Source organism: Scyliorhinus canicula, chromosome 5 (assembly GCF_902713615.1).
Source record: "Scyliorhinus canicula chromosome 5, sScyCan1.1, whole genome shotgun sequence".
Classification (NCBI taxonomy): Eukaryota; Metazoa; Chordata; class Chondrichthyes; order Carcharhiniformes; family Scyliorhinidae; genus Scyliorhinus; species Scyliorhinus canicula.
In genome coordinates, this window is record NC_052150.1 from 178,937,940 (window position 1) to 178,958,498 (window position 20,559).

At 54.7% G+C, this 20,559-nt stretch overlaps 1 protein-coding gene across 12 annotated transcripts in view; it reads left to right on the forward strand.

Moving 5' to 3' along the window:
• The window catches only part of myo3a (myosin IIIA), a 556,810-nt gene that overhangs the window by 306,818 nt on the left and 229,433 nt on the right, over positions 1-20,559 (forward strand). For all 12 annotated transcript variants that reach the window (XR_005460772.1, XM_038798143.1, XM_038798142.1 and 9 more), the window contains 2 exons: positions 5,373-5,583; positions 18,822-18,981. Coding sequence is in view for 11 of the 12 variants with exons in the window: in XM_038798143.1 (XP_038654071.1) it covers positions 5,373-5,583; positions 18,822-18,981 (371 nt within the window). In the remaining variant the exon portion in view is untranslated. The remainder of the gene's footprint in view (positions 1-5,372; positions 5,584-18,821; positions 18,982-20,559) is intronic.

Sequence of the window (20,559 nt, forward strand, 5' to 3'; positions counted from 1 at the left end):
CAGGAGAACAATTTAAATTTGTCAGAGGGTTTCCATGCTGTAAATGTAGGCTTACTGAATTTACCTCAGCATTCTCTCGGTCTACATAATAGCAGTATATGTGTATCGACAATGGACTTTGAATATTTTCAGAACAATTTATGGCTCTGAATTTCGGGGGATTCTCATTAGTTTCTGTTGTAACTTTGGTAGAAGATCAGTGAAACAGTGTTTTGACCATTTGTGCTATACCTCAGGAGATTCTTCAGTCTGCCTTCAGAGATTCCAGTCTAACAGCTCTCCAACCCTCTACTCTAAATCTCTTAGGTTTAACTTTGTATCAGTGGTCACATTACACATCCATCTGGCAGGGAGATAGTTCAGACAAAATGCATAAGCAAGGTGTAGGCTTTGCTATAAGGAACTTGCTGATAGAACCCACTACGTATGGTTCAGCGTGTTGGCAGCGCGATGGCGCAGTGGTTAGCCCTGCTGTCTCACAGCGCCGAGGTCCCAGGTTCATTCATGGCTCTGGGTCACTGTCCATGTGGAGTTTTCACATTCTCCCCGTGTTTGATTGGGTTTCGCTTCAACAACCCAAAGATGTGCAGGGTAAGTGGATTGGCGATGCTAAATAGCCCCTTAATTGGAAAAAATTAATTGGGTAGTCTAAATTTTAACACGACAGACCATGAGCTTCCTATCTTGGATATCAAAGCCTGGGAAAGATAAAGAGGAATGAACAGGAATCACCTGAGCTTTGCTTCAACCATGTACTTTGTGTAAATAACACCTTCTTCCAGAACAAAGCATGCCCAAGGTGACATCCAGGTTGACACTAGATGAATCTGATCATCACCAGACGTGACTGTCGAAACAGCATTCTCAACATATGCACCCACTACAGCACTGACCGTAATACAGATCACTCGCTGGTGTGCACCATGGCTTAGGATGCAAACCCAAAATGTTTTCATTCAAAGCAGAAATATCACCTTCATTTCAATGTCAGTCATATAACCCACGCAAATAAAAACAGTTCTTCCTTGATTTCATTGAACAACACAATTCCGACACAGAGTGCAGAAGCAAAATTGAATATACTTCAAGGCACCATTGACAGTAATGCTTCTCAGCATTTAGGAAGCAAAGGTGAAAAATGTTGACTGGTTCGAGACTAATCTCACGGTGATGGAATCTATCACAGAAGACATGCCGTCTGCTCTCATTAATTACAGGATAGATCTGAGGGAGAAGACTCTGAATGCACCAAGAGTTGGAAGTCCAACAGACTGCTCGATTGTATTCAATGCCGATTGGTTACAGCTGTGCCAAAATATCCAGCTGTCTTTCGACACAGGGAATGCTAGGGACATGTCTGAAGCGATCAAAAAGGCTAAAGGTCCATCAGAAAAGAAAATGGTTCCATCGAACACAAAGGCTGGGGAAGTCATTACTGACTGCAATTAACAGTTGTAAAGATGAATTGAACACTACTTTGAGTTGTCCTCTTGGGAGAATACTTTCACCAAGGTCACCATAGAAAGCCTGTGTGTCATGGCAGAGCTGGATATCAAACCCACAATGGAGGGGTTTAGCAAAGATGTTGACTAGCTCACCATGAACAAGACTCCAGATAATAATAATAATAATCACTTATTGTCACAAGTAGGCTTCAATGAAGTTACTGTGAAAAGCCCCTAGTTGCCACATTCCGGTGGGAGCTGGTACGGGAATTGAACCCAAGCTGTTGGCATTGTTCTGCATTGCAAGTCAGCTGTTTAGCCCACTGTGCCAGATGTGGATGCCATAAAGCCTGAACTCATCAATGCTGGGAAACAGGCAACATCTGCAAAAACCTCTCTATCTCGTTTGGCAGGAGGAGGCAGTGCCCCAGGATATCCATGATACAAAGATTGTGACCTTGTGGAAGAGCAAGGGAGAACTCAGTGATTGCAACAACTATCAAGGCATCTCCCTGCTGAGCATAGTGGGGAAAACATTTGTCCATGTTACCCTTGTCAGACTACAGATCCTGGCTGAATGTGTCTATCCTGAATCAGAACTGGAAGATCTACAGTTGATAGAACATAGAACACTACAGCGCAGTACAGGCCCTTCGGCCCTCGATGTTGCGCCGACCTGTGAAATCCCTCTAAAGCCCATCTACACTATTCCCTTATCGTCCATATGTCTATCCAATGACCATTTGAATGCTCTTAGTGTTGGCGAGTCCACTACTGTTGCAGGCAGGGCATTCCACGCCCTTACTACTCTCTGAGTAAAGAACCTACCTCTGACATCTGTCCTATATCTATCTCCCCTCAATTTAAAGCTATGTTCCCTCGTGATTTGATATGATGATATGACATTCTCAGTCCAGCAGCTGCAAGAAAAATGTCACAAACAAAGCAGATCTCTATATATTGCTTTCATCAATCTCACCAAGGCATTTGACCGTGTGAGTAAAGGTAGTCTATTTCAGCTCTTGGAGAAATTTGGCTCACTGGAGCTGCTCAATGTGATTTCCTTTTGCTTTGACAATATGATGGGTAAGATTAGATATGACAGGGCTACATCCTTCGAGTCCTACCGGGGGGTTCAAACTGGGTTGTCTTCTTGCACTGACACTCTTTGGCATATTCTTCTCTTTGCTGCTGTCATATACCTCCAGGTCACCTGCAGAGGAAATTGGTTACATACCAGAACTGACAGCTCAGCCTTGTTCATCTGAGGTCCAAATCAAAGATGAGCAAAGTCCTCATCAGAGAGCTGCTGTACTTTGACGATGCCATACCTAGGATTCCATACTAAGGACCGCCTTCAACGGCAAATGGACAGACTCTCTCATGTCTTTAAAAAGTTTGGTTTGGCCATCAGAATCAGGAAGAGAAATGTCATGGTACAGATTGTTTCCCTGACACCAACTATCAGCAGTGACAGTGTGACGCTGGAAGTTGTTGATAGTGTCACTTATCTCATCTCCACAATCAATAGCAATCTGTCACTTGGTGCCAAAATCAGCAGATTCATAGCATAAGCTGCAACTGTTATGCCCAAGCTGTGTAAGAAGATGTGGAACAGCAACCTGACCGAGAACACCAAATTGTGAGTCGCCCAAGCCTACGTCCTCAAAGTGGGAGTAAGGGCTGAACCATTTCCATCTTTGGTAACTCAGATGCATCCTCATGATTTGTTAGCAGGACAAGGTCACCAACACAGATCATGCTAATTCCGTCAGCATGCACTCATTGCTGAGCCAATGACATCTCTGTTGCCTTGACCACATTGAATGGAAGGATAATGGCCCAAAACTGAAGGACACTATATACTGTGAACTGGTCACTGGGTTCCAACCTCCTGGGCGTCCATATCCGTTATAAGACCACCTGCAAGCGACTTATGAAAATGTCAGACTTTGACACTGACAATTGGGAGATAGTCATTGAATACTGTGATCTCTGGGGGCTGACAGTTTGGAAGGGCATTGGAAAAGGCGGGCAGAAAGAAAAAGTTCAGCTTGAGAAGATGACTCAGAGAGAACAGAGGCCAGTGGATTGTGTACCTTCTCAGCTCACTGTCTTCATCTGCAGCAAATGTGGCAGAGTCTGCCATGCCAGAGTGGGACTCCTAAACCATACCAGGCAATGGTGACTACAAAGTTAATCACCGTGGTGCACACCATCATCTTACAAGATGAAAGGCTGCCGCCAGTGACCCTTCATCCCAGACGCCTCAACCATTGGAAACTGACTTCTGCCCACAACACGACCCTACCATTTCTGACAAACACAGACAATAAAAGAACTTTGGATTCTTTTTTAAGTTATCTGTTCCTGCCAAATAACTGTCCAATATTGCTCCCTTATTTTGGTTCTGAGGGAAGGGGGTACTATCTGTCATTCGATGGAAACAGCTCAATAACTACAAAATATATAAAAATTCTTTTTGTAGTTTTGATTTCACATTAACTCACTTAAAAGTATGTAACATATGGTTGACGTTTCTCCCAGTAATTAACACTCAGATTAGATTATCACTCAGTACGTGAGCAGTGATTTCCATCACAACTGTAAATCTTTGAAGGTGGCATTTATGTCTCTGCTAAATGGGCTGTGTCCTCCATTATATCCACCGTTGACAAAATGAAAGCAAAATGGAAGGAAGCACTCAGTACAGACACTTCAGTATCTATTATGGAGACAAAAACAATAGCCATAAGGAAATTAATTCAACAGCGAGTCAGTTTTATAACTAAGGTTTGTTGACAAAGAGTATCATGGCACCAAATTCCTTTAGGCTTACGAACAATTAGCCTAAGCAAATATACTATTAGATTAAATAAAAGCAAAATTCTGTGGATGCTGGAAATCTGAAATTAAAACAGACAATGCTGGGTAAACTCAGCAGGCCTGGTAGCATCTATTGTGAGGGAAACAGAGTTTTGAGTCCATATGATCCTTCTAAAGAACTGTTCTGTAGAAGTGTCATATGGACTTGAGACATTAACTTTGCTTCTCTCTCGACAGATGCTAGCAGGCCTGCTGAGGTAATCAAGCATTTTCAGCTTGAGATGTTATTAGACTGTATTGTGAGGACAATACAATATGAGGCAAACAGCACAAGGAGTTATATAATCCCATCTGCCAGGCAAAAACCATAGAGAACAGTTAAAATTGCCTGAAAGACTCACCCACTAACATTCCACCTTGTTTTCCAAAGGCTGGGATTTTAATCTTCTCTTCTGATCACGTAAAAGGAACATCAGGGCCCTATTGTTATTTTAATCAAAGGCCTAAACTGAGAAGTCCTTGAGGCTTTCCCGTCTGGTCAACCTAGCACTGTGAGAAGCCCGAGCCAGAAGAGATCAAAACAGCCAAGTTTTCAAAACCTTTTTTTAGTTTGCTTGGGGAACCTCAAGGAGGAGAAATGCTTTTCGACTCTCCACAAGGAAAATGTAGACCACTTCTTCCTGGGCTCCTCCTCTCCGACCACGAGGCCCTCCCAAAACCCTCTTCTCGCGATTTAACTGAGTGCTGGTTGCTTTGTACGGGGAACCTCTGAAGACATTTAGTATGATTATAGCTATGCATGAGCTATTTTCCTTAGACAGACTGCAGTATTCCTGTTGTTTTAAATAAAACACAATTGAGAGAGATGTAAAATGAGTTGCTGATTCATTGTCATCTGTTTTACGCTTTTGCACAAAGTCAAGACCTGCGTCTATGCTTTGTTCTTATTTCCAGTGAGCCGGTTAGAAACCACTGTATTCTTCACAGGTTTGTCCTGATAGAATCTATTCAAAACAAACTTTGATGCAGTATATTTTGATTTTCTTTTTGTTCTGCGCCATTTTTCACTCTAATTTTCCAGTAAATTCTTTTAATTTGCAGCCTCTTCATTGCTCTCTATCCAAACTGATGAGCTCCAAGAAGCTCTCACCTCTCATTGTGTAGTGACTCGAGGAGAAACAATTGTGCGTCCCAATACAGTCGAGAAAGCAACGGATGTCAGAGATGCGACAGCCAAGGCTTTGTATGGCCGTCTATTCAGCTGGATAGTCAACCGCGTCAATACCTTACTAAAACCAGAGACGTTTCTGAGGTAATAACATCATCAATCATGTTTGCTCCGTTTAACTGACTTGCCATAAATGGTGAATCGATGAGTAATAATACCACTTTCTAGGAAGCTACCCAGACTTATTCATTTCTGAGGCATGTCCTTCATGGTTGCATGTTTAGGTTAAACCGTCTTTCAATCAAGGGAAGAAAAAAATATTCAGTTAGTCTTCCTCACTGTTTACATGCTCTTCCTGTGAGGGTCAAATATTAAATTATATAAACCATATTAGGCAGGCCAAATGTTGTACATTTAATATACAATTAGTTATAACATTTTTATTAAAAGCATACGCTGCACAATACAAGTATATTATAGGCAACAAACAAATCTGTATACAAATTGTAGCCTTGGTTTGCAATGTTGTAAAACTGAGATGATTTAAAAATAGATGCCATACTTCAGTGTTGGCATATAATGAATAAGATGGTATGCATTGGTATGATCAGGGGAGACGAGTTGAACTGGGCCCTCCTCCATTCAATCCACTCAGTTGATCACAACAAAGGTTTAAGTTCTGTTTTAGCATGAGGATATGTCTTTTCCAAATCAGAATTCACAGAATTTACAGTGCAGAAGGAGGCCATTCAGCCCATCGAGTCTGCACCGGCCCTTGGAGAGAGCACCCTACCTAAGCCCACATCTCCACCCTATTCCCACACTTCCACCCTATCCCTGTAACCCCACTTTACCTGACCTTTTTTGGACAGTAAGGGCAATTTAGCATAGCCAATCGACCTACCCCTGCACATCTTTGGACTGCCAATCAAACAAGGTTTCATGTGTGTCAAAGAAAGAGCAAATTTATTAACCACTAAACTCAAGATAAATAATTTTAAAACGTCAAGCATTCATAGGGCATACACAAACATATACACACATATCAGAAATAAAAGGAGTTGGAATCTGCTAACAGAAAGGTAAAAAAAACCATAAAGTTAAAGTGCCCTTTGATTGTCATTGAAATGTAGATTTTAAACATTATGGCTGATTTAAGTTAGCTGGTGTCTTGGTTGCGATCAGGTGCAGAAGATGTTGCAAGATGGCACGGTGGCACAGTAATTAGCACTGCTGCCTCACAGCTCCAGGGACCCGGGTTCAATTCCAGCCACTGTCTGTGTGAAGTTTGCACTTCCTCCTCATGCCTGTGTGGGTTTCCTCCGGGTGCTCCGGTTTCCTCCCACAGTATAAAGATGTGCAGGTTAAGTGGATTGACCATGCTAAATTGCCCTTTAGTGTGCAAATGGAATAGGGTGAAGGCATGGGCTTAAATAGGGTGCTCTTTCCAAGGGCCGATGCACTGTAAATTCTACGATTCCATGATTATTATGGTTCACTGATATGGGCCGGGATTCTCCGACCCCACGCAAGGTCGGAGAATCGGCGGGAAGCGGCGTTATTTCCGCTCCCGCAGGTTTTGTAATTCTCCCGCCGGTCAAAAACCGGTGTTGTGCAAATCCCGCCGGCAGCCTGTGAAAACAGCTGGCGCCGGCGGGATTTCATTTTTTTTTTAAATTACCTTAAATCTCAGGCCCGGATGGGCCGAAGTCCCGCCGCTGGGAGGCCTTCTCCCGCCGCCGAGGTTTAAACCACCTCTGGAACGGCGGGCTCAGCGGCGCGAGCGGGCCCCTGGGGTCCTGGGGGGGCGGGGGGCGAACGGACCCGGGGGGGTGCCCCCACGGAGGCCTGGCCCGCGATCGGGGCCCCCCGCTCACTCTGCGGGGCAGTGCCGTGGGGGCACTCTTTCTCCTTCCGCGCCGCCACGGCCTCCTCCATTGCGGACGCGGAGGAGAACCCCGCATCGCGCATGCGCCGGCAGTGACGTCAGCGGCCAGCTGCCGCTGACGTCACTGCCGGTGCATGCGCGACCGCCGAAAGCCTTTCGGCCAGCCCCGCTTCCGACGGCACCGGGTGTTTGCGCCAGTCTACCGGTGCAAACTGCTCCGGCGCGGGGCTGGCCCCCAAAGGTGGGGAGAATTCCCCACCTTTGGGGAGGCGCGACCCCTGAGTGGTTGGCGCCACTCCCCTACGCCGGCACCCTCCGTCACGCCGGGTAGGGGAGAATGCCGCCCCTGGTTCTGGTAGAATTGATTTCTTGAACTGAGTGACATGCTTTTTCCATAAAAGAGAGAGGGAGAGGGAGAGAAAGCCCTCAGCTTGCTTCCTCTGCTGAAGGCTTTCTTGACACCACCTGTGTCACCTGCAATCTCTCTCTAGTGGCTAACCGCCTTGCCTTGAAATAATTCACCCATGTGTATTTCCAAGAGGTTTTGGTGGGTCTGCCTGTGGCAGTCATTGTTTCAATGTCCCACACTTTGCATTTTAAATGTTTCTTCCATGGACAGCTATGAGTTTCAATAGGTGTCTGGATTATAGGAAATATTTCTCTCTTCACACTTCTGAGGGTGATTTGTTGGTCTCTCACCTACAACTTGCAATGTGAGCTTGCATTTTTAAGCAGTTTTCTCTGTTCCAGTCAATTGAAAATTGAGAAATTATGGTTGCGATTCTCCAAAATGGAGACAAGGGTCGGGATTCTCCCGTACCCGGCGGGGCGGGGGGATCTCGGTGGGACGGAGTGGCGTGAACCACTCCGGCGTCGGCCCGCCCCAAAGGTGTGGAATCCTCCACACCTTCAGGGGCTAGGCCGGCGCCGGAGTGGTTTGCGCCACGCTGGCTGGCGTGGAAGGCCTTTGGCGTCATGCCAGCCGGCGAGAGGCCGCGCATGCGCGGGAGTGTCAGCGGCTGCTGACTTCATCCCCGTGCATGCGCAGGGGGGGTTCACCTACGCGTAGGCCATTGCGGAGGCTGACACGGCAGACGCGTAGGAAAAGAGTGCCCCCACGGCACAGGCCCGCCCGCGGATTGGTGGGCCCTGATCGCGGGCCAGGCCACCGTGGTGCACCCCCGGGGACAGATCACCCCGGTTCCCCCCCCAGGACCCTGGAGCCCACCCACGCCGCCAGGTCCCGCCGGTAAGGGACCTAGTCTAAGCTACGCCGGAGGAACTGGCAAAGAACCAGCGGGACTTCGGTCCATCGCGGGCCGGAGAATCGCCGGGAGGGGCGCTGCAAGCGGCCGCCGTGGCACAATTCCTGCCCCCGCCGAATCTCTGGTGCCAGAGAATTCGGCGGACGGCGAGGCAGGATTTCCGCCGCCCCACCGGCAATTCTCCGACCCGGCGGGGGGTCGGAGAATCCCGCCCAAGGGGCGCGACTCTCCCAGCCCAGCGCCGAGCTGGAGAATCGGCGCAACCACATCACCCCGCCCCGACGCAGTGCGTGATTCTCCGAGGTGCGGAGAATCGCCACCATTTGCGCGTTTGGCGCGGCGCCGGTCGCAGGCCGCTGTCGGCAGTTGAGCAGCTAATTCTCCAGCCAGGCTGGGCCGGGCGGCCGCGCGGAAACGGCAGAGTCCGGCCGGCACCGTTTACCATTGCCATTGGGAACTCTGCGCGAAGGGTCGGGGGGCGGCCTGTGGGGGGAGGGAGGTGGACTCTGTGCCCGGGAGGGGGCCTCCGATGGGGTCTGGCCCGTGACCGGGGCCCACCGATTGGCGGGCCGTCCTCTCCCCTCCGGGCGTACTTTGTTGCACGGCCGGCCCCTGAACCCCCACGCCATGTTGCGTTGGGGCCGGCGCGCTGAATAAGTCCCCCGCCCATGCGCAGGTTGGCGAGGCCCAACTGCGCATGCATGGGTTGTCGCGGCACCCATTTAGCACCGGGAAGGGAGGTTAGAGCGCCGTTAACCACTCCAGGGCTGTGCTGGCCCCCTGTGGGGGCCAGAATCAGTTGTCCCCGGGCCCGTTTCGCGCCGTCGTGAAACGCAATGGCGTTCACGACGGCGCGAACACTTTGTCTCCGCACCTCGGAGAACCTCGGCGGTGTTAGGGCAGCGTGGCGCGGTTGCGCCAATTCTCCGCCCCGGCGCGGGGCTGAGAGAATCACGCCCCTTATTTTCAAAAGTGATGGGGCGTAACCTCATGACAGCATATCTGGGAGGGGCTATTTGGCATAGCATGGTTAAAAATCCTGAGAAGTGTCAAGCTTTAATTCCTATTCATTTAGTTAATGGGCGGGATTCTCCGATAATCGGCGAGATGGCCGGGACCCGGCGCCACAAACGGCACGGATCTCTCTGGCATTGGGCCCCCCGAACGCCGTGAAGTCTCCGGGCCTGAATGGGCTAGCAGCGGCGTGACGTCATTCGCGACGGTGTCACCCGCTGTGGACGCAGCGCGTCACTTAACGCCGGGTGGCGTAATCAACACCGCTCGCCGTCACAGCACAAAAGACGTCCTCCCCCCCCTTTCCGGAAGATCTGCAAACATGGCCGGCCACCGCGCAGCCCTGAGGTTCCAAGAGCGCGACATCGAGGTGCTCCTGGATGCAGTACAGGACTGGAGGGAGGACCTGTACCCCGGACATGACCGCAGGGTCGCCCCACACCTCAGCCGGCGCCTGTGGAGGGAGGTGGCAGAGGCCGTCAGTGCTGTGGCTGTGAGGACAGGCACACAGTGCCACAAGAAGGTCAACGACCTCGTCAGGGCAGCCAGGGTGAGTCGTGTACCCACCCCCCCCCCCTCCCCCCCACCGCCGATGAGCGGCACACTCCCAGGTGCAACCAGCCCTAATGCTAACCCAATCCTGGCCCTGACCCTAACCTTACCCTAACCATAACCCTGGCCCTCGCCTTGACCCTAACCCTACCCTAACCCTAATGTGCTGCGGCCTCTGCCAATATACGCACAACCGCTGTCATGCAGTCATATACCTGTCTAACACTGTTGCCCTTTACCCCTGCCACCCACCTGCCCGCCCCCCACAGGAGAAGCGTGCACACAACAACAGGGAGTGTCAGAGGACTGGAGGGGGCCCAGCTGATGAGAGACCACTCACTGTTCATGAGGAAAGGGCACTGTAACTGGCAGGCGGACCTGAAGACCAGGAGGTTGCCGCTGCAGAGGTCAGGAGCCCGCCAGCAAGTGAGCCACCCATGGCCCTTCCCCCTCCCCCATATCCCCCCTACCCCATATCCCCCGGGTGCGATTCTCCGCTCCCCACGCGGCGTGGGAGAATCGCGGGAGGGCCCACCGACAAAATTCACACCCCCCTCGCGCCTCTCCCCCCCCCCGGCTCGGAAGAATCGCGCTCGTCGTTTTAACGGCAAGCGCCGATTCTCCAATCCGGATGGGCCGAGCGGCCTGCCGTTCACGGCCGTTTCACGACGGCGGCAAACACACCTGGTTGCTGCCGTTGTGAAACGGGAGTGAGAAGCCCGTTTGGGACTTGTAGGTGGCCTAGAAAGGAAAGAGCACCACGACTGTGCTGGGAGGGGACAGGCCCGCGATCGGTGCCCACCAATCGTCGGGCCGGCGTCCAAATCGGCGTCCCTCAAAATCAAGCCGCCACGTCTTGCAGGGTAGCTGAGGGGAAAGACGGCCACCGCGCATGCGCGGGTTCATGCCGTCAGCGTCATGATGTCAGCCGCGCATGCGTATATTGGAGCCAGCCAACCTGCGCATGCGTGGCTGACGTTATTAGGCGCACCGGCCACGTCATTATCGGCATGACGCCCCCACAGCCGAGATTTACGGAGCGCCGCTCCTAGCCCCGCCGGGAGGGGAGAATAGGGGGCGAGGAGCGGCCTTCGAGGCCGTCGTGAAACTCGGCCGAGTTCACGACGGCCCTCCTGATTTTTCCCGGGAGTGGAGAATTCCTCCTCCCATATCCTCCGATTACTGTCTGCGTGTCTAACCATGCTGCTGTATTGGGTATTGCAGGACCAAACGTCGAGGCACCCGTCCCCGCGGATGCCGACCGCCCCCAGGATGCCCCAGGGCGGCCACGAGTGAGGGAGAGACCCGGCCCCTCTGGCCTGTGACGCCTGCAGGCCCCCCCAGGGCGGCCACGAGAGAGGGAGAGACCTGGAACACCACGGAGACGACGCCCCCATCTCGTGCGGGTGCGGCGACGCAGGCGTGTGACACCCAGCAACGAGGGGAGTAGCCATTGGCCCCTGTCGCAGCCAAGCCAGGACACCCCTACCCAGGACACTCCTACCCAGGAAACCCCTACCCAGGACACCCCCTACCCAGGGCACCCCTACCCAGGGCACCCCCTACCCAGGGCACCCCCTACCCAGGGCACCACCTACCCAGGACACCCCTAACCAGGGCACCCCCTACCCAGGACACCGCTACCCAGGACACCCCTACCCAGGGCACCCCCTACCCAGGACACCCCTACCCAGGACACCCCTACCCAGGACACCCCTAACCAGGGCACCCCCTACCCAGGACACCCCTACCCAGTACACCCCCTACCCAGGACAGCCCTACCCAGGACACCCTTACCCAGGACAGCCCTACCCAGGAAAGCCCTACCCAGGATAGCCCTACCCAGGACAGCCCTACCCAGGACACCCCTACCCAGGACACCCCTACCCAGGACACCCCTACCCAGGGCACCCCCTACCCAGGTCACCCCTCCCCAGGACAGCCCTACCCAGGACAGCCCTACCCAGGACACCCCTACCCAGGACACCCCTACCCAGGACAGCCCTACCCAGGACACCCTTACCCAGGACACCCCTACCCAGGATAGCCCTACCCAGGACACCCCTACCCAGGACAGCCCTACCCAGGACACCCCTACCCAGGACAGCCCTACCCAGGACACCCCTACCCAGGATAGCCCTACCCAGGACACCCCTACCCAGGATAGCCCTACCCAGGACACCCCTACCCAGGACAGCCCTACCCAGGACACCCCTACCCAGGATAGCCCTACCCAGGACACCCCTACCCAGGATAGCCCTACCCAGGACACCCCTACCCAGGACAGCCCTACCCAGGACACCCTTACCCAGGACACCCCTACCCAGGATAGCCCTACCCAGGATAGCCCTACCCAGGATAGCCCTACCCAGGACAGCCATACCCAGGACAGCCATACCCAGGACACTGCCACACATGAGACTGGATGACAGGACAGTGACACACAGCGGACGGGTGGAGACGAGGCGCCACCCCAGGGGACCATGGACTTGGAGTCTGACGATGCGCACGCCACAACGCCACTGCTTTCTCCAACACCCTCCACCATCGCAGAGACACTCACCTCGGTTGGGCACTTTGGTGATGAGGCGTCTGGGACACTCACTGGTGTGCACAACACAGCCGTAACGGTACAGCAGGTGGAGGTAGGAGCAGCAGAGAGGCCGCGTGGTTGGAGGGCATCCTGGCACAAGCGAACATCTGCCGCCCAGACGGGTCAAGGTTCCTGGAGTTACCACACCCACCCACAGACCCGATGCAGCCACCAAACCTGGGACGAAGGAAGAGGATGATGGCTGGCTTGCAGCGGCTACAGACGCAGGTGGAGGAGTCCACCTGCGTCCAGGAGCTGGGATTTGTGCCGGTCATGCGTGCCACCCAGGCTGAAACTGCACAGGTGGTGTCCGCGGTGGAGGCAATGGGTGCGTTCCGTGAAGGTGGCATGTGTGGCCCAGGACATGGCTGCCCTCTCACAGGAAGCCATGAGCCAGAGCCAGCTGCAGATGGCAGAGGCGCTCAACGCCGTGGCCCAGCCTCAGCAGGCCATGGCCCAGTCTCAGCAGGCCATGGTCCAGTCTCTGCAGGCCATGGCGCAGTCCCAGCAGGCCATGGCCCAGTCTCAGCAGGCTATGGCCCAGTCTCAGCAGGCCATGGCGCAGTCCCAGCAGGCAATGGCTGAGGGCATCGGCGCCATTGCCCAGGTGCTGGTCGGCGTCGCCCAGACACAGACAGGGCTGGCCAACTCCCTCAGCTCCATGGCTGCAAACCTGCAGACCCTTGTCAATACCAGCACAGGCCTCCAGGACTGGCAGCGCCAGGTGTCGTGGGGCGTCGGATGGCCGGGTCCGTTCGCACCCCCCGACCCATGTACAGGGCCGGGGGCCATTGGGCACCCCGAGGGAGGAGGAGGTGCTGGGGCCCGTCCCGGGTCCCCCTGCAGGGGAGGTCCCGGAACACCGCAGCACCTCGGATTCCCCCCCCTTCCGTCCCAGGTGCATCTGGTGGGCAGCGGGCAGGACAGGCTGGCAGCTCGCCATGCCAGTTGCCCGAGCCGCAGCCTGGCCCATCTAGGCCGGGCTGCCCCAGGAAACGGCCGCCAAAGGGATCCCGAGTCACAGGGCAGGAATCACAGGAGTCCACCTCCAGTTCTGCTGTACCGTCTGGGGAACCACATAGGCATAGTCAAAGGGCCAAACAATTAGACACTGAGTAAGTTGGCACGGGTGAAGGGCACAGACGAGTCTTAGGGGCTAGGGCACGTGTATGGACAGTTTGTTATTAAAATCACTTTCACACCTACAGAAGCTGCCTTTGTGCTCTGTCCGAAGCGTGCGGTGGCGTCATGTACGTTGAGCGCCAGTGTGTGTCTGTGAGGGGGGGACTGACGTCAGCCCCAGGTGAGTGTGCCCCCCCTCCATCTGGGCTGCCCTCTCCAGCCCCCGGGCAGAGGATGGGACCGTGCGCTGCAGTGTCACGGCCGCATGCAGGGATGGTCCGGGTGGAAGGTGGTACTGTGGCCATGGGTCAGACATTGTCCAACGATGTGGAGCCAGGAGCTCATCGCAGAGTGGGTCGTCATCATCCTCCATGGCCTACAATAGACACGCTTCCACCGGTGACCGGGTGAGCCCGGCCCGTCGTGCCGCAGGTGGATGTGCAATGGAGGGGTGGTGTGCATGCGGGTGGGATAGAGATGGTTGGTGGTGGTTGGGGGGTGTTTAGGGTGCTGGTGCTGGGTGGGTGAGGGGGGGTTAGGGTGTAGGTGCTGGGTGGGTGAGGGGGGTGAGGGTGTTGGTGCCGGGTGGGTGAGGGGGGGTGAGGGTGGTCGGATGTTGCCATGGTGTGCGGTATGTGGCCATACTCGGCGATCCCCACGCCCCCTAGTCAGTGAACCGGGCGGCTATCAGCCTGTCCTATGCCCGCTGGCCCAGTCGGTAACGGTGGGCAGCCACCCGCCCATGTCCAGCCTGTCTGTCCTGACCATTGCCCCCATCTCCCTCATCTGGGAAGGACTGCGCCTCTTCCTGCTGCTCCTCCACTCCCCCCTCCTCTGCCTGCGGCACATCGCCCCTCTGCTGGGCGATGTTGTGCAGGACACAGCACACCACAATGATGTGGCCGACCCTATCTGGCGGGTACTGGAGGTCCCCCCCCCAGAGAGGTCCAGGCACCTGAAATGCATCTTCAGCTGCCCAAAACACCTCTCTATCACACCCCTGGTCGCTGCATGGGCATCATTGTAGCTGCTCTCCCCGTCACTCTGTTCTCCACGTCACTCTGTGGCCTCCGTATAGGCGTCATCAGCCACGACCGCAACGGGTAACCCCTGTCGCCCAGCAACCAGCCCCTCAGCCGGGGGGTGGCGTCCCTCGAACATGCCGGGGATGTAAGACTGCGACAACACGTATAAGTCATGAACACTGCCCGGATACCAGGTGCAGACGTGCAGGATAATCATGCGGTGGTCGCAGACCACCTGGATGTTCATGGAATAGGTCCCCTTCCTATTGGTGAACACGGCCCTGTTATCTGCAGGTGGCCGCACGGCGACGTGCATCCCATCGATCGTGCCCTGGACCATGGGAAAACCAACCACGGCAGAGAAGCCCACGGCCCGGGCATCCTGGCTTGCCCCGGTCCACAGGGAATCCACATGTAGCGTTCCGCAATTGCATGAAGGGCGTCTGTCACTGCCCGAATGCACAGGTGCACAGACGCCTGCGAGATGCCAGACAGGTCCCCACTCGGTGCCTGGAATGACCCCGTGGCATAAAAGTTCAGGGCCACCGTAACCTTGACAGACACGGGGAGAGGGTGTCCTCCCCCAGTGCCACGCGGTGCCAGGTGTGCCAGCAGGTGGCAGATGTGTGCCACGTTTTCCCGGCTCATCCGGAACCTCCTCCTGCATTCCCGGTCCGTGAGGTCCTAGAACGATGAACGGGGCCGGTAGACACGGGACTTCCTCAGGACTCTGTGTCGCCGTGACGCCACAACATCCTCCACCCTCTCCCCATGCAACTCCTCTTTGTGCTCCCCCTCCTCCTCCTCCTGGTCCTGTTGGGCGGGTGGCTCTCCAGCCTGGACGCCTGCCCCTCTCCGTCGTGCTCCTCTGTGGCAGCCTGCACCACCTCTCTGCCACGCTCCTCCTCCAGGGCAACATGTAGAATAGCGGCTGCCGCCATGGCGGCCAACATCACTGGCTGATCAGAAAACATGATGGCCTGTGGTGGGGGGGGGGGACGACGACATGTCATCATTGCCCGTACGCCCCCCCCCCCCCCCCCCGGGCAGCCAGGTGCCATGGGCTGCATGGGCGCAACTGTGGGAGGATGGCACCTGGCCATGTGGACGACCTCCCTTTACCCCCCCCCGGCACTCTCCCCCCCTCCCCGCCACTCTTTCCCCCCCCCCTCCGGTACTCTCCGCCCCCCCCCTCCCCGGCACTCTCCCCCCCCCCTCTCCGGGACTCTCCCCCCCCCCCTCTCCGGCACTCTCCACCCCTCTCCGGCACTCTCCCCCCCCTCCGGCACGCACCCCCCCTCCTCGGCACTCCCCCCCCCCTCTCCGGCACGCACCCCCCCTCCCCTTTCCGGCACTCTCCCCCCCTCTCCGGCACCCCCCCCCCCCTCCGCACTCTCCCCCCCTCTCCGGCACTCTCCCCCCCTCCTCTCCCGCACGCACCCCCCCTCCTCGGCCCTCTCCCCCTCCTCTCTCCGGCACTCTCCCCCCTCTCCGGCACTCTCCCCCCCCTCTACGGCACTCTCTCCCCCCCCCCTCTCCGGCACTCTCCCCCCCCCCCTCTCCGGCACTCTCCCCCCCCTCTCCGGCACTCTCCACCCCCTCTCCGGCACTCTCCCCCCCTCTCCGGCACTCTCCCCCCCTCTCGAACACTCTCCCCCCCCTCTCCAGCACTCTCCCCCCTCTCCGGCCCTCTCCCCCCCCCCCCGGCACTCGCTCACACCACCCCTCCCAACGCCCCCCCCCCCGCAACTCACTCTCACCACCTCTCCCAACCCCCCCCCCCCCCCCCCACTCGGTCTCACTCTCACCACCTCCCCCAAACCCCACCCCCCTCCCCCCCCACCCAACCCCCCCCCCCCCCCCGCACTCGCTCTCACTCTCACCACCTCCCCCAAACCCCCACCCCCCTGCCCCCTCACCCCCCACCCACAGACTGCGGCCACGCCGTTTCTTCTTCTGCGGCCACCCCCCACGCCGGTGACCTACCTCCGCGCCGAACGGCGTCGACCATCAGCACTGGTTGACGCCGTTAAATAGGTGTTGTGATTTACGCCGACGTGACCTGTGGTGGTCACGTCGGCGGGACTTGGGCCCATCCGGCCGGGAGAATACGGGCAGCACCGGGACCCATAGCCTCCCGCCGGCCCCCGCCATTCTCTGAGGCCGGCAGCAGGATTGACGCTTCGCCGACTTTTTGCCGGTCATGAGTGCGGCCTCAACCGGGATCTTGGATTCATGTTGCATTTCCTTCACCCCCCACCATCTGGCCTGGACTTGCAAAATCCTACCAACTGTCCTGGTTTGAGACAATTCACATCTCTTTAACCTTGGATTATCCCCTATCTCTGGATCTGTAATGATTTGATTACCCGCAAATGCTCGCATTCCAAGCATTGTCTGGCATCTCTGACTTTGTCTATATAAATGTTTCTGGAACATACCTCTCCATTCACCTGAGGAAGGAGCAGTGCTCCGAAAGCTCGTGTTTGAAACAAACCTGTTGGACTTTAACTTGATCATTTAAGAGCATCAAAGCCCGAGACCAGTCTCACTGTGGTCTAATGTGAAGTTAGCTTATAACAAGTGTGTTACAATGCAGAATGATTATCATCACCATCTCTGGCAGAAGATCTATGTACATCAACAGAACATTTTAAAACTTGGCCTACTTTGTGTTCACAGCCAATGTTCAGAATTGCTTAAGCATTTGAATAAGGCATATGTATATATAATTAAATTAAAAGAAGTAAAGCTATTTGAAAATGTGCTAAATATCTGAGTTTGCTCGTCTGATGGGACAAACTTAAAGATAAGTACTTGTGATTGTTGAGGATTGTGTAAATCAGATAGGTTGCATATGGGTGTCTGTTGCCCTGCCTGGTCAGCGTCAGTCAGGGTACGATTTTCACACGTTTAACTGTTTTGTAAACAAATAAAACAAACTTTGGCAAGCAGCCTCTGATACAATACCATTCTAATGGCCTCATTGTGCCATATGTCTGGAGTCACAGGTTGATGAATTGTGGACCTGGGGCCATGTCATTAAGCACAACACTGAGTACAGATAAGCTGCCATGTAAAAAGGGCAAGCAGGAAGTCAGAGAGTGCAGCAAAATGTATTAAAGTGAAGTTCAGACTTCCAAGGTCCATTATGGCTAAATGCACCCATGGAAAAGGAGTGAAATCAAAAATGGTACATTGAATTATCAAGGGAATTTTAACTCGTCTTGCCCGCTGAGAGTGGATGAGGCACCTACTAAAAATAGTTTTAAATTTTACTAATTGACCTATCCCTGCATCTGTATTATTATTTATTATTTCTGTTGTCCAACATTTTAACTCTTCCATTAAGTGGCTAAAGTGCCTGTGGGAAGCAGATGGGAGCAGCATAAATTTGTATATCAAGTGCCATTACATCAATGGGAACTTGATTGCATTTTAACACAAGCCTGAGAGGAAGCTCCAAATATTCCTATAGGTCACAAAAGGAATGTTGTGACTTGGCTTGCCCCAGTTCACTGTTCCTTTCCCTCCAACCAGATCATTCCAAACCCCTTCCCAATGACCTGCTTCGGCTAAATACCTGAGTTTACCAGTCTGATGTGACTAACTTAAAGAAGTACTCCACTCTTTATTAAAACTCTGTTCCCACCTTCTGACCAGCTACCTGCTTCTCCCCATTTCAAGTGGACAGTTGCCTCGTGGTATGTAGATGAGGCCTGGCAGTAATTTAGGCCTGTGAGTGCTTTCCGCTCCTTCAGTGCCCTCTCTTCCCCATCCCAAACCACCACCCAACCGCATAATACCAGTGAGGGTTAAAATCAGTTCAAGTGTTTTGTTCTCTTTTCTCAGAAGACCAGCTAAGTGTATTAATCTGCAAGAACAAGTTAATAAGAAGCTAATTAATTGATGTTGCCTTCCAGTGATGCTGCTGATGGTGAGGACAAAGGAATCGATATTGGAATTCTTGATATATTTGGCTTTGAGAACTTTAAGAGAAATTCCTTTGAACAGCTATGTATTAACATTGCCAATGAACAGATTCAATTCTACTTCAATCAGCACATCTTTGCCTGGGAGCAGGTACAGTCAGTCTATTTACTCAGGTCTTTTGTCTAAAGACATTTTAAAGGTACAATCATTGAATTAAAACTTAGAATGAACATCGGTTCACAGGAATTGTGTGAATCAGAAGTCTCAATTAAAGGCAACATGATTCACGCCCTCCCGCTACTCTCCCGACCCACGCCACGAATCGCCGATTCTCCGAGGCCGATGAGCCGAGCGGCCAGACCTTCGCGCCCATTTCAACACGGCAGCAAACACACCTGCTTGCTGCCATCGTGGAACGGGCGCCAGATGCCCGTTTGGGGCATCTGGGGGCCCGATTGGCACGGCAGTACCACGGCCATGCCAAGGGGGGGCATAGGCCCGCCATCGATGCCCACCGATCGCGGGCCGTAATGGACGCACTCTTTTCCCTCCGCCGCCCCGCGAGATCAAGCCGCCACGTCTTGCGGGGCAGCTGAGGGAAAAGACGGCAACTGCGCATGCGTGGGTTGGCGTTGTCCAACCTGCGCATGCGCGGCTGATGTCATCGGCCGTTCAGCCGGCGCGACGCTTGGCGTGCGGCCTTGACGACCGGGGTCACGCTCCTAGCCCTGCCCAGGGGGGAGAATCGGCCCCGGAAGTGGACGTGAAGGCTGCCTTGGGTCACGACCTGTCCCACGGCAGCCTTCGCATTTGCGGAGAATCTCGCCCGATGTGCTTTTTAGGTGAATTGGACATTCTGGGCAGAATTCTCCCAACGGGAGCCTAAGTGCTGACGCAGGAGTAAAAACCGGAGTGTTTTACTCCGGCGTCGGCGGCCGTTCCCAGACCCCTATTCTTCCCCCTCCGTGAGGCGTCGCGCGATTTACAGGGGCGGGGCATCAGCGTGGCATCTGAGACCCAGCGCGGCGTAAAAGATGCGACACCTTGGGTCCCGTGCATGCGCAGTTGGTCCGGCGCCAACTAGCGGATGCGCGGTTACCTCGCGGAGCGCTCTGGCCCCTCACCAACATGCCGCCAGGGTTCTGGGGCCGGCTGCAGAAGGAAGTAGGCCCGGGGCGGGGAGAGGCCGGCCCGCCGATCGGTGAGCCCCGATCACGGGCCACGCCCCATCGGAGGCCACCCTCGGGACCGGAGCCCCCCCTCCCCCCCACACAGGCCGCTCCCCCCAAGCCTTCACGATGAGTACCTGCCGGCAGTGACCAGGTGTGGACGACGCTCGCGGGATTCGGCCGTTTACGCGCGGCCGCCCGGGCCCATGAGGGCTGGAGAATCGCCGCTCGCCGTTTGCAGCGATTCTCCGAGCGTCCCGGTGCGATTTGCGCTCTGCTGGTTTCGGGGGGGTGGGAAAATCACGTGCGGGTGTTGGGGCAGCGTGGCGCGATTCACGCGGCGCCCCAGCGATTCTCCCACCCGGTGGGGGGGGGGGAGAGGGGAGAATACCGCCCTCTGAATTCTCCCTCAGTGTACCTGAACAGGCGCCGGAGTGTGGCGACTAGAAAACTTTACCGTAACCCCATTGCAGTGTTAATGTAAGCCTACTTGTGACAATCAAGATTATTATTGTTATTATTAATATCTTTAATAATGCCTTCTAACATTTCCCTCTGA